The 13,668-nt window shown below is 39.1% G+C and overlaps 6 protein-coding genes across 10 annotated transcripts in view; 4 read left to right on the plus strand and 2 right to left on the minus strand.

Moving 5' to 3' along the window:
* Positions 1-67: 67 nt before the first annotated feature.
* On the plus strand, positions 68-1,032 carry LOC137585120 (dnaJ homolog subfamily C member 17). Its single transcript, XM_068300774.1, has one exon. It carries the CDS (start codon positions 126-128, stop codon positions 996-998), a length of 873 nt encoding a protein of 290 aa, XP_068156875.1. The 5' UTR covers positions 68-125; the 3' UTR covers positions 999-1,032.
* Positions 1,033-1,089: 57 nt separating this feature from the next.
* Positions 1,090-2,809, minus strand: Nup58 (nuclear pore complex protein Nup58). Its single transcript, XM_068300773.1, has 2 exons — positions 1,940-2,809; positions 1,090-1,885 (listed from the first exon to the last, which is right to left on the minus strand). Exons 1-2 carry the CDS (start codon positions 2,696-2,698, stop codon positions 1,151-1,153), a joined length of 1,494 nt encoding a protein of 497 aa, XP_068156874.1. The 5' UTR covers positions 2,699-2,809; the 3' UTR covers positions 1,090-1,150.
* A 110-nt stretch (positions 2,810-2,919) lies between these two features.
* On the plus strand, positions 2,920-4,633 carry Rpt2 (26S proteasome regulatory subunit Rpt2). Its single transcript, XM_068301495.1, has 2 exons — positions 2,920-3,077; positions 3,141-4,633. The coding sequence occupies exons 1-2, from the start codon at positions 3,075-3,077 to the stop codon at positions 4,455-4,457; spliced, it is 1,320 nt and encodes a 439-aa protein (XP_068157596.1). The 5' UTR covers positions 2,920-3,074; the 3' UTR covers positions 4,458-4,633.
* LOC137585647 (uncharacterized) lies at positions 4,470-5,203 on the minus strand. The gene is made up of 2 exons (XM_068301497.1): positions 5,003-5,203; positions 4,470-4,874 (listed from the first exon to the last, which is right to left on the minus strand). Exons 1-2 carry the CDS (start codon positions 5,090-5,092, stop codon positions 4,539-4,541), a joined length of 426 nt encoding a protein of 141 aa, XP_068157598.1. The 5' UTR covers positions 5,093-5,203; the 3' UTR covers positions 4,470-4,538.
* Positions 5,022-6,247, plus strand: Polr3F (RNA polymerase III subunit F). The gene is given in 4 exon segments (XM_068301496.1): positions 5,022-5,216; positions 5,271-5,646; positions 5,648-5,680; positions 5,744-6,247. Coding segments are annotated over 4 exon segments (915 nt in total). The 5' UTR covers positions 5,022-5,199; the 3' UTR covers positions 6,233-6,247.
* A 141-nt stretch (positions 6,248-6,388) lies between these two features.
* Atpalpha (sodium/potassium-transporting ATPase subunit alpha) overlaps positions 6,389-13,668 on the plus strand; it is a 29,503-nt gene continuing 22,223 nt past the window's right edge. For 2 of the 5 annotated variants that reach the window (XM_068301487.1, XM_068301488.1), the window contains exon 1: positions 6,391-6,568. In XM_068301487.1, coding sequence (XP_068157588.1) covers positions 6,545-6,568 — 24 coding nt within the window. In that variant the 5' untranslated portion in view covers positions 6,391-6,544. Of the gene's footprint in view, positions 6,569-13,668 lie in introns of all 5 variants that reach the window. The other 3 variants (XM_068301490.1, XM_068301489.1, XM_068301494.1) reach the window with 3 other exon arrangements.

The following is a 13,668-nucleotide window of genomic DNA, read 5'->3' on the forward strand; positions in this document are numbered from 1 at the left end:
CTGCCAACTCATCGTTAATCGTAATGCGGCGAATTCGTTCGAAAAAGCACAGCGAATTTGGGGCTTGTTTCTTAAAAATGCATGTAAACAGTTCGCTAAACGTTTGTTTCTAATTTTTAACCGTCATGTCTAACAAAAAGAACCCCCTGTTCGATGTGAATCTCTATGACTTGCTGGGAATCTCCCTGGAAGCGGATGTCAGTGAGATACGTAAGGCTTATCGCAAACAGGCTCTGAGTTGTCATCCGGACAAGAACCCCGATGACATCAAAGCGGTCGAACGTTTCCACGAGCTCTCCAAGGCTTTGGAAATTCTTACCGATATCAGTGCCCGCGCAGCATATGATAAAGTTCTCAAGGCCAAAAAGGCCGCCGAATTGAGGACTAAGCAATTGGATAGCAAGAGACAGAAATTAAAAGCCGACTTGGAGGAACGCGAGAGGGCGGCTGGCGTTAATTTATATACCAACAAGAAATCGGATGAGGAAGTATTGCAGGAACAAATTCTACGCCTAAGAACAGAAGGATCACGGCTACTCGAAGAAGAGCAACAGGCTATGAGAGAACAACTAAAACGCAACTATGTGGAACCTCAATTAGTACCTTCAAGTCCAGCATTTGACTCGACACAGCATCGCATTAAAATTAAATGGAAAAGCAATCAGGCGACGGACTACACTCAGGAGCAATTGCTAAAGTATCTCAAAAAATATGGTGAAGTTGTGGGCTTAGTAGTAAATAGCAAAAAACCTGGACGTGCCATGGTGGAGCTAAAGACACGCGAGGCCTGTGATATGGTGTTGGCCTATGAAAAGGGTGATCCTGCAAATCCGCTGCACTTTGAGTGGGTAAAACCACCTTCATCTGATACAGTGGAGGAGCAGAAACACAACGTCTCGGCTTCGGCCAGGGATTACGAGAATTTGGTCATGCGGAAATTGCGACAGGCTGAGGAGCGCAAACGACTTATTGAACAAATGATGAAAGATGATGAATGAATAAATATTAATTATAGATAATTTAGACATTTTACGATGAACGCTTCTTCTTAATCCACATGGCTAAAAATTGAATTTTCCTTAGGCTATCTAATCATTACTTCAACAATTTTATTTTCAAAAATCTGTGCGTTTACAGCCAAAAGCTTCCCTCACTTGGGCGCCGCATTGCTGGAGGAGGCATCTACCATGGCTGCGTAGGATTTATTTAGTGTGCTAGTAGCTGAAATATTAGAGAATGGCGTCGGGCCGGTGGTAATGCTTTGCGGTTCCACCAACTGATGTGGTTGCGGTGGCGGATTCTCAATCTTCTCAAACACATTTGTGGCGTCACGTAAACGGTATCGGCGTAAATTTAAATAATGCTCCTTTTGCTCCTCAACTCGTTGGTGCACCTCGTGCAGGCGACCAGCCAGTGAGATAAAGGACTCATTCAGTTGACGGAAGCCACGTTTTAGATCCTCTGGTGAAATACTTTGCGGGTTGGTCAAAGCGTTCATGTGGCGTTCGGTTAAATTGATTTCTTGCCGGAACGATATTAAATCCTGTTCGTATTTGGCCACCAAACACTGGAAATATTGAAATGGAGCACTATTCTCAAATTGAAGTCCAGCTGGCGTGTCCTGAGTGCGTTGGGCCATTTCTAGCGACTGTATGGCTTTGGCTGTTTCGTGACGTAGTAATTTAATTTGCTGATTATTCGCATCCACGGAATTTGCCATATTTTGAAGGGCCCACTTTAGATTCATTATTTCGTGGCTGACATTCGTGAATTTCGATGTGGAGGTACGTCCAATGTCGGAGGAGATTGTCTTTTGCTGTTTAATAAAAGTTTTCAGGGCATCTACAGTTTTAACTATTTCATCGGGCACTTGGGTTTCTTTTATCTGCAAGCATCGAAATGAGCTAATCTAATTGTTTAATAGAGGCCTGTGACTTACCTTAATCCCGTCTTGTTTATTGTCTCCCAATTTCGGTTGCGTAGCACTCACATCAATGCCGCCCAAGCCCACAAATGTTGATGGAGCTGCAGCCGGTTGTGCTGGTTTTGAGCCAAAGATTCCTCCTCCCCCGCCGATGCCAACTCCCAAGCCACCTATCCCAGTTGGGTTTGTCGTTCCCAATCGCAAGCCCGTATTAAATGGTTGTGCTGTAGCCGTTGTTGTTGTCGTGTTAAAGTTTAAACTAGCGCCTGCAGCAGGCTGACTGACTGCTGGCTTATTAAAGCCGAAAGTTCCCAAGCTAGTGCCTAATGTCGCCGGCATTCCTAGGCTACCTGTTGCTGTTGGAGCTGCTGATGTTAGACCAAATGCTGGAGGAGCTGTTGTTGGTGCAGACGTCGCCGCTGCCGTGCCAAAGCTGAAAGTGGGCGCCACTGCACCCACTGGGGCTCCAAAAGCTGGGGCAGCTGTTGTGGGAACGCCAAATGTGGGAGCGATGGTTGCGGCTGGAGCAGCTCCAAAAGTAGGTGCTGCAGTGGCCGCGGCTGCTTGTGCTCCAAAAGCGAGAGTAGGAACTGCACTAACTGGAGCGGCACTTCCACCACCCAAACCAAAACTATTTGCACCAAAAGCCGGCGGAGCGTTGACAGGCGCAGTGGCTGCTGCAGTTCTCGCGCCAAAACCGAAGGCTGCCGTCGCAGCACCCGGCGCTGCTGCAGTCAAGCCCGCATTAGTTGTGGGCGTAAACGAAAAGGACATGTTTTAGTTGCACTTGAATTTATTTTTGCCTAATGTTGCTAAATTTCGTATTTATATTACGAATAATTTTTACTGTTTGTGACCACAAATTATCAAGACGACTAAAGTCGAATGATTGAGCTCGATTGAGCACACAATTATCGAAAATCGAGCACGACATCGAATATCAAGCACACCGTTATCGATCAGTATACTATCGAATATTGAGCACCACATTATCGAATATCGAGCACACACTTATCGATTGCTCAATAAAACACGGTCACACTGGTTATGACTAGCCAAATCTGTTTGTTGCCGAAAAAATAAGAGCGAAAAGTTGTCAAATAAGTGCTGTATAATAGTAAACCCCGTCTTTAAATTTTAGATAAAAAAAATGGTAAGCTGACAGTTAAGAGTTACGAATCTTTAAATACAAAAGCAAGTTATTGTTTGTTCTTAGGGTCAAAATCAATCGGCTCAGGGGGGAGCTGGGGACAAAAAGGATGATAAGGACAAAAAGAAGAAATACGAGCCACCAATTCCTACCCGTGTGGGCAAAAAGAAGCGTCGTGCAAAGGGTCCCGATGCAGCCATGAAGCTGCCTTTGGTGACGCCGCATACCCGCTGCCGCCTCAAGCTGCTCAAACTGGAGCGCATCAAGGATTATCTGATGATGGAGGATGAGTTTATACGCAACCAGGAGCGACTAAAGCCACAAGACGAAAAGAACGAAGAGGAGCGTTCTAAGGTCGACGACCTGCGAGGAACACCAATGTCTGTGGGCAATTTAGAGGAGATTATCGATGACAATCATGCCATTGTGTCTACTTCAGTGGGTTCGGAGCACTATGTGAGTATCTTGTCCTTTGTGGACAAAGATCAATTGGAGCCTGGTTGCTCTGTGCTGTTGAATCACAAAGTGCACGCCGTTGTTGGCGTACTGAGCGACGACACAGATCCCATGGTCACAGTGATGAAACTGGAGAAGGCCCCCCAAGAGACTTATGCCGATATTGGTGGCCTGGATACCCAGATCCAGGAAATCAAAGAGTCTGTGGAATTGCCTTTGACTCATCCTGAATACTACGAAGAGATGGGTATTAAACCGCCAAAAGGTGTTATACTTTATGGCCCACCAGGCACAGGCAAAACCCTTCTTGCTAAGGCAGTGGCCAATCAGACCTCGGCAACTTTCCTGCGTGTGGTGGGTTCTGAACTCATCCAAAAGTATCTGGGCGATGGGCCAAAGCTAGTAAGGGAATTGTTCCGTGTTGCAGAGGAACATGCTCCGTCAATTGTGTTCATCGATGAGATTGACGCTGTCGGCACCAAGCGATACGATTCAAATTCTGGTGGCGAGCGCGAAATTCAACGTACTATGTTGGAATTGCTCAACCAGTTGGATGGCTTTGATTCGCGTGGCGATGTCAAAGTTATTATGGCCACAAATCGCATTGAGACTCTAGATCCCGCGCTTATCAGACCTGGCCGTATCGATCGAAAAATAGAGTTCCCGTTGCCCGATGAAAAGACCAAGCGACGTATTTTCACTATTCACACATCTCGAATGACCCTGGCCGAGGATGTGAATCTAAGCGAACTTATTATGGCAAAGGATGATCTGTCTGGTGCCGACATCAAGGCCATTTGCACTGAAGCCGGTCTCATGGCATTGCGCGAGCGCCGGATGAAAGTCACCAACGAGGACTTTAAGAAGTCCAAGGAGAGCGTACTCTACCGCAAGAAGGAGGGCACGCCCGAAGGATTGTATTTATAAGCTTTTGTTCGATTAACATTTCAATAATTTTTAATAGTGTCCTCACATACATGCATTAAAGCCAGGATTAAAGCCAGAAAATCATTTGGAAGTAAATAAATTACTAGTTTCGGGCAACTCTGTACTAAATTGACCCAATAAATTATCCAGATAGGTCTTTTGCTTATCAGAAACCACGTGCAGGGATTGATTTTGATGTTCCAAATATTTAAAATGTTTTTGATCAGTGGCTTTACCAAGCTGAAGCTTCTTGTATATGTCCATTTCATTGTTTTCATTATTGCCAGATGTGGTATCAAAAAAGGATTTGAATTTAGCCAATTCAAAACCTGTAGAAAGTCCATCGGCATAACCCTGATCGAAGCTGAGTTGAAAAACCTCTTCACGTCCATCTGCAATGCCGTCCGCATAGTTTATCTAAAAAGTAAAGAGTATATCTCATTCGACTTTAATTCTCAAACACTTCTCTCTAAAAGTATTTTTATTCTTTTAGTATTTTTCTCCCCCATCCCTAATCAATTTGTTTGCTGTACGCTTTGGTTTACCTTTGTGACTTTGTCCTGAATTCTCTGGTAATTGGCGGAGCTGACAGCCTTAAAATCATCTTCCTCATCTGAACTGGGAATTTGTGACATACTAATTGATTAAGTGCGTAAGAGCAACAACTGTGTAGTTTAATTTAAGCTTGTATCAGCTACCAAAACAAAACGTGCCGTCTGCAAGTTTCTTCTAACACTTAGAGATGAGCAGCGGATTTGCGTGCGTACTATATTTAATTGGGAACCGTTAATTTCAAAGAATATTTTTATACAGATTATTTGCAATGGCAGCTGCAGCGGATATTGCGCAACTAGTGCTCGCTGTCATAAAGGGTATTCCTGCCGGGGCCACCAATGATGACCTGACCAAAGCTTTAACTGATATTCCCGCAGCCACACGAGTCGAAGGTTTAAACATATTATTACAACAGGGAGGCATAGAAATCCTGAAGAAAGGTGAGAAACTTATTTATCGAGCCAAAGATCCGGAGAAGGTCAGTGCACTTCCCAAAGATGCGGACAATGAAGAGAAAGTCGTCTACGGTATCGTGGAAGAGGGCGGCAACAAAGGGATCTGGATACGTGATATACGCATGAAGTCAAATTTAAACATGACCCAGTTAAACAAAATCCTTAAAAACTTGGAAACAAAAAAAGCTTATCAAAGCAGTAAAGTCTGTAAATGTAAGTAAAAACATACGTTACCGATTTTTTATTGTGGTTTAAATATCTAAAATTTACCAACAGGCCAGCAAAAAGAAAGTCTACATGCTTTATAACCTGGAGCCTGACCGTACAGTCACCGGCGGTGCTTGGTATCAGGATCAGGACTTTGAAGTAGAATTTGTTGATGTTCTTAATCAGCAATGTTTGCGATTTTTGCAAATGAAACGGGAAAACGCAGAAAAGAAACGGGAGGGACCTCTGGTTCTCAGGGAAATGTCCTGCTGTACGGTAAATGAAGTGCACAAATTTATCTCAGATCTGGGCGTTAGTAAAGTAAATCTGGACGAGGACGACTTAGAGACCATACTCAAAACGGTTGTCTATGATGGAAATGCTGAACGTGTAATGAAGTCGGATGGATCATATGTATATCGTGCGGTTAACTCTCCCTTGGCACCGACTGGATTAATTCAAATGCCCTGCGGCATATGTCCTGTAATCAAAAATTGCTCAGATTGTGGCGATGTTACCGCAATTAATTGTCAATATATGAAAGATTGGCTGGATTAAAGATTTTGAACTGAACACTTTTTGTTTCAGGGTGACCATCACACATAGAGAGTTTAAACAGGGTGTTAACGTGTATTTAACAGAGCTCAAAAATGATGCTGTTAATTTTATTAAGTCGGGAATTTTCAGTGGAGAGCGGAGTTAAAAATTTGTTTGCTGGCGAGTCTTGTTTTTAAACCGAATCAAAGAATTTATTTAATTTTTTGGGAAATACTAAATTAAAAAAAAAAAAAAGATAAAGACGTATAGAACGGGCACATCAAGTGTATTAATACAGATTTCAGGCCATCGTAAAACAAGGTTTTGTTTAACATGGCGTTAAGGTCGGATTACGAGGTGAGCTCAATATTTAAGACTAAATACTAATTTTGTTACTAAACAATAGCTAAGTTAATTAGTGACAAATTAAGAGCAAGTGCAAACAATTGTTTGACTGTGACGTCAGCAAAAAGGAAATTAAAAAGTTTAAGAAAAACTAAGCTGAGCGGGCGTTTTTTTTGTGGGAAAAATCGAAGTGTTTTGTGTATGTGTGTGTGTGTGTATTTTGCTATTTGTTTTGTTGTTGGTAGTGTAGAGCAGCGCAACAACAACAATAAGAAAGCTGCAGCCAACGCCAACGTTGGAGCTGCGCTGCGCCGGCGACGCCCTAAGTTTATTAATTTGTTTTGTGTTTCATCAGAAAATAGGCGGGGGAGAGGCAGAGGCGTAACATAGCCATTCCTATTGAATAGGGCTTGTAATCTGGTAACTAGCCCTTTGCTCCTAAGCTGTTTCATCCGGCTGAGCAATAAAATAGAACTTGGCCCAGTGTCCATGCGGCTGCTAGTTGGGCTGCTTTTTTTTTTGTTGTTTTTTTATTCACATCGTTTTGTTGGAACGTGAATATGAGGATTTTCTTAACGCTGCGCAACAAAACAACTTCTAATGTGCTGGCGGCAGTGCGAGTGGAAGAGAGAATGGCTTACAGACTCTCTCAATTGTTATATCTCTCTTTCTCTATCTCTCTCTCTACATATCTGGTTCTCTCCCAGGTGTGCACTTCGTTTTCGACAGACTCGGCTCGGTTCTTGCTGCTGGCCACCTTCAAATACACGTTTCAGGCAGTTGTTGTTGCTGTCGCTGCTTCTGTTGATTAACCCTTAAGCGCTGGACATGCGCAGTAGGTCGACTGGAAAACAGCCTTCTCTCATTCTGTTTCTAATTTATTTAAATTTTACTCTCTTTTTTATACATTTTCGCATGGAAATAAAAGCTTTCTTTTCGTCTGGAAAATTTCCACTTTTCGGCTTACATAACCGGTACAATTTTGTTTGCCTGATGGCTGTCTCATGCAATTGCCACACCTCCACACCCGCGCCACTTCGCCAAGTTCTTGTAACAATCGACAATTTCATCTGTTTCAGGTTAATGTATTGGCATATCCATCCTTGTAGTTTTTTTTGCTTTTCGCTTAATTTCTCTAACGTTATTGGTGTCATTGGTAGAAATTGTGCTCACACACATATGTACATACATATGTACATAAATAAGTCTGTATGCAAATTTTTTAACGTTTTACTATCCTCTTTTTATTGTATTATCTTTTATCCCCAACCTATTAATGACGTCACCTAATTATATTGCAAAACTTTAATGAGTTGCCCTCATGGGAGGTTGGGGTTCTTTATGTTAATTATGACAAACAATGCTCCCAATCGTAACCTCTCCTCCATATGTTTACTTCTATTGTGTCCAATCGATTTGACAGGGGTAGGCCACACCTACACATTTTAATTCATAATATACGAATGTTCATATATGTACCTATATTAAAGGAACTTATGCCCTATACATACATACATACATATCTACTCAAAAATTAATTAACAGAAATATGAAGAGCAATGTTAATCCATTTTAGACTTAAAGTTAATTAAATTTTGACTATCTTATCAGCCTAGAAGTATGCAATATAATTTATAATCAGCATCGCACAGTGGTGTAAAATCATTCAATGATGGATTTTTGAAATAAATTAGCGTAGAAAACTTGAGAAATTAAGCCTGTGTGGTTTAAAAATGTTTTAAATCTTTAAAAACTAAAATAAAAGTGGATCATATATTCTCAATTCTTTATTACATGCTACATAGTACAAAACAGAATTATGTGGCAACCCGAACCCGTTCTACTCTGCGTCCATTTTCAGCTTCATTTCGTATGCTGAGTCATGTGCCTTCAATTTAAGTCAATTTAAGAAAAAAAGCACAGCAAAAAATCAAGAAACTACAATCTGGATGAGGTTTACTATGTGTATCTACAAGTAGATTTGCCATACGACCATGATGATAATGAACTAGATAAAAAATGATAAAGGGCAGTTGAAGCTAAATTTTAGACTTGCGAAAGAGATCTCTTTCAGCCCTCTTTCTATATTAAAGCCAAAAGTTTTATTACTCAGAAGTAAAGTTAATCTACACTTAAAATTGATATAATCATTGGATGCTATCTACAATTCACAGTCTAGCTGGGACGGGGCTCTGTCACATTGTTGGCTGGGTCTGCCTCTGTTTTGTTTGTCGGCATTAATAAATATAACAGACAACTAGAAATTCTGATAATAATTACAACTGGAAAATACCAGAAACCTGACTTGTTTGATTTTACTTCACTTGTTTTTTCAGCCGGCAAAGCAATCAAAGCGTGCCAGCAAAATAATATTGCCCGTTTTAATTCAATTATATGCCAATAAAAAATCTAATCAACTGACAATATGGCATGAGTTTTAAAATTGCCATTCAATTGGCAACTGTGTGGGTTTATTGAGAGTTATCTTTTAATACTAAATTTTTGAAATAGAAAGTGCTTGGGCATAACAAGCTATTTGTTTGTTGTGATATTCTTCAAGGACTAGCCTCATCTAGACACTCGTTTTCTCTCCTTGATTCTCGATTATATGCAGGTCTATGTTATATTTTACACTGTTCACGCTTACGTCAATCGGAAAAGTTTTAACTGTTTTGATTGCATAACATGTGAGCATTTCGTTATATATTTATAAGTATCCATTTATATATATATACATATATATATATATAAAACATTTATGTATCTATCTTGCTGCGACTGTATCTGTAACTGGCTGCCGTTTCTATTTGCCTTGCGAACGATTGCTTATCAGATGACAACACTTGTAGATTAGGCTTTTTGGTCGAGTCGTTGAGTTATTTTTACTCTTAGGCTGTTAACACCTTAACTGTAGGTGGGTTGGTTGGTTGGTGGGTGGTCAGAACTTATCGATCAAACGATTTGAACCCCGAGACAGTGTGTACGGCAAACTGCTGACGTCGTTGGGATATAGTTTTTGTCTGAGACGGTGTCATGGAACACATGTATGTACATTCACTGCTGGAAAGGCCAAAACAGCGAAGGCTACCAACGTGTTGTTTGTGTCATTTGTCATTATTGCACATATACAAAAGACCCTTTGTTAGTGGCGAGTTTTTAAGTTTGGCTGCCGGTTTAAAGCAGTTCTTGTAACTGTCTCAAGCTGAGTTAAACTGGAACTTATTGTGATCCCACACACACTTAGAGGCACGCACAAATATTCATCCTGAGAAAAGTGAACAATTACCGTAATTCTTATGATATTCATGTTGTGGGAGGAAGTCTAAAAGTTAATTATTCTCGTCTAGCTTTAAAGGAAATGACATAACTGCCAAAATTTTAGTTTTTTTCTCTTATTAAGTGTATGGTGAAAACCTGAACAAAATCATCTTTATTGATATAAATATGTACATCTAGCATATGTATACACTAAGAGTTTTCATGCTTGGAACTCATGGAAAACTGTTGACCTCGATAAGTCAATTTTTTGCTCTTTGAATACTGAGATCTATCGATGCGGGGTGAATGAGTGAGAGAGAGCGTTTTAAAGAAGCATTGTTAAAAAATAAATAAATAAATCTCGTTCAAACTAGTTGAAATCAAATTTTATTGCAATTTAAGTTTTTTGGATAAAGCGTATACTATTAGTTCTCTAGCCGAAGTTTACATACCCTAACAAACTTACCAAAGTTAATATTAGATAAATCCCATTTAGTCACCCTAAAGAATCTGCCTTTTGGCTGCTTATATCTATTTCTTTATAAAGACAACAAACCACATTTTTAAGGATTTATAAGAGATTATATTATAAAACGAATGAATTTTGCAACAATCTGTTAATTTTAGAATTTCACTTTGTTGAGAGTACCCTTCTATGTTTGGAAATTCTTTGAAAATTTTCCACACCACTCGCTGAATCTGGATATGTTATTGCAAACATATAAGTTTTTGTGTGTGTATGTGTGAATAGAAAATTAGATATAAAATGTATCTTATAGCTCGGGAAACTAGACGATGGTATGCATAGGTATATGTACATATGTACATATGTATATGTACATATGTATGTATGTACATATATTGTTTAAATGTAACTCAATTGTGCATGGAGTCAATTCGTGTATATCCCATCATCTTTTTATTCGCACTTTATGTTTGTTGTGGCCAGTGTGTGTGTGTTGATTCTTACTAAATCGTCACAATAAATTTTTATTTAATTTAATGTCATCCATATGTGACGACAATATCAACAATTGCTGTCACTTATTTACACTACGCGACATACATACAATATATGTATGATTGCCTGCACGGCCTGCTCGTAATTTGTTTTAATTTAAATACAATTTAATACACATATTGCTGCTGCTGTTGGTGACGGTTACAGTGACGCCGCTGCTTTTGTCTGTATATATACATACATACATATTGTATTCTTTCGCATTCGTATCTGCAACATTTCGCATTGCCAAAGCAAATGCAAACAAATTAAAGACAGCTTTTCCCCAAATTTGTTTACTCGACATTTTGGCCATTCATTTTTATAATTTAGGTTTTGATTTGTTCAATAATTATCGCACTGTTACGTATGTATGTATGTATAATAACAAGCGAATCAATATCAACAGGCTTAATTAGTTTGGCGTTCTTTAGGCACTTGAAGTAAACTGGTTTGCGTATTTGGTCGCTGGTCAATGGCGTCAGCAGATAACCGCGATAAACGCGAAAAGCACAAGTACTTTATACAGTCAGAGACAACCATCAACCTACGAAAGCAAAAATCTATTTAAACTTTGCTCAAAATGATCAATGTCTTTTTATATGTAGAATTGTTTATAATTTACCCTGGCTTTATAAAGAATGCCGTATTTTTGTCAGATTAAATAGAATTATTGGTGGGTGTGGAATTACTTTTAATGAATAAACATATACATATGTGCTACTATTCGATTTTGATAAATTTGAATGCTGGAAACCACCCAGTTTACTGATCGTATATTTTGAATCACTTTGTGATCTACAAACTGCATAAACTGCCCTAATTCATCAAAATGATTTACCTATTGGTCATTTAGTCTCTATGATCGGGGATTTATTTAATGCATGAGAATTGATAATTAATAATGACCAAGGATAATTAAACATTTAAATATGTTATGTGTTTTTCAGCCAAGAAAAAATTGTTAAAAGAAAACTTTAATTGAAGAGAATCTGTCTCATCTTTGGCCTTCTTATTCTATGTCTAAACTTTCAGTTAGTATCAGTACACTCATATTTCAGTAGCCAGTAGAAACAAAACCAAACTATAAATCTAGCTGCAATGCACCCTTGTTTTTAGCAGGTGCAACTGTGAATTTTGAATTAGAATAAAAATCTGCAAGCGTGCATCCTGTCTCTCTTCATCTACATACATATATGGAATAGGTTATTATATTTATATGTATTTGCATAAATTTATATAATAAGTATATCCAAATGACAATGACAAGACTAAGTGTGCACACGCGCTGAGTGAGACTACAGAAATCGCGACTGTTATACTAAAGATACACACACACACACTCATGTGTATATGTGTGTGTGTACGTATCTAGTTACTTTGCTTACTTTATTATTATGTATATTTTAATTTTGATTAGAATTTATTGCTCCATTTTCAACACACTGCTCGCATTACCCAGCTGAAACTCAAAGCCACAAAACGAAAGATTTGACCGCCCACAATGTGTTGCCTTCTGGGGATTTGGAATGCCCTGTCAGGCATTTTTGGCGGTCAGTTAGTTGGTCAGTCTGTCTCTTTGTCGGTCTGTCTAACTGTCTGTCCGACTGGTTGACTGCCTGGCAGATTTCCATTGCTCCACTAAATTAAACGCAGCATAACAATTGGTTTTTTCCGGGGCATTTCATTCAACAAGGCGACTGACTTTCCTTCGTCTTCATAGTCAACGTCGTCGTTGTCGTCGTCGACTTCTAAGGTTTTTTCAGCTACTTGGAGATGGATGAATAGCGCAAATTAAGCGCTCGCTGTACTCATAAATCTATTGTCATAACGCCTACGAATAGCGACAAGATGTTAGACTAGCAAATTATTCCAGTGTCCAAATGGCATCATACTATGAATTTACACTGGGTTGAGCGAAAAAATGAAACACTAAAACCATTTCAGATGCAAATAAACTAGTAACAACAAGATGGAAACTTTCTCTCGGTGCAGGCCCGTTGAGGCTGCTTTCCATTCATATATATGTATACACACACATTTTAATCAATGCTCAAGTACGAAATCTAGTCAGCTCTATATATCAGCCATTTATGCTGATTACACATATGTACATATTTGTATATATGCTTTACTCGATGATTTGTGTCTCTCACAGTTGCCATGGTCATGAACGCAATTAAAAGAAGAACAGAAAATCAAAAAAGGCATTATGCAAGTCCTCTAAGTTTTCAAGTCTTTTGTTCTAGTTCTCTTTTTGACAATTAACATATGCCAGACAAGGTTTTTAAGAGCATGCGAATTGAGTTTGTTTTTTTGCATTTCAGCAACTTAGCTTTGGAGTTTTAATTGCCCCATATTGATAAATACTTTGAATATTTCAAATGTTTATAAATCATTTTACGCAACATGGTTTAACTAATACAAAAATAGAGCTTACTTCTTATGTACATACGTAACAGAAACAGTAGGAATGAAGAATGTGGTGCCCTATTGATAAACAACAATCCACGAGTCACTACATTAGACTCGATATCGAATATGATATGGGCTCTATATACATATGTATGTATATTGGCGACTGTATACGTCAAATTACATTTAAATACACTGACCGATAGATATGTATACAAATACGCCGATACTTTGGTATGTCAGTTGACCAATTGTCAGCTGAACTTTTACTTTTTATATATTTTTACTTTACATAAGCAGGAATAATACTTAAAGTATTACTTCATATCGTTCATCTCAAACCAAAAAGAAGTGAGACCCACATAACTGTATCCTAACTGGGATAGATGTGTAATCATCTCAACTGCCGCTTCAGTTTACATTTAGGAGCCTCCAGCGC

Source organism: Drosophila tropicalis, unplaced genomic scaffold (genome assembly GCF_018151085.1).
Source record: "Drosophila tropicalis isolate 14030-0801.00 unplaced genomic scaffold, ASM1815108v1 contig_878, whole genome shotgun sequence".
NCBI lineage: Eukaryota > Metazoa > Arthropoda > Insecta > Diptera > Drosophilidae > Drosophila > Drosophila tropicalis.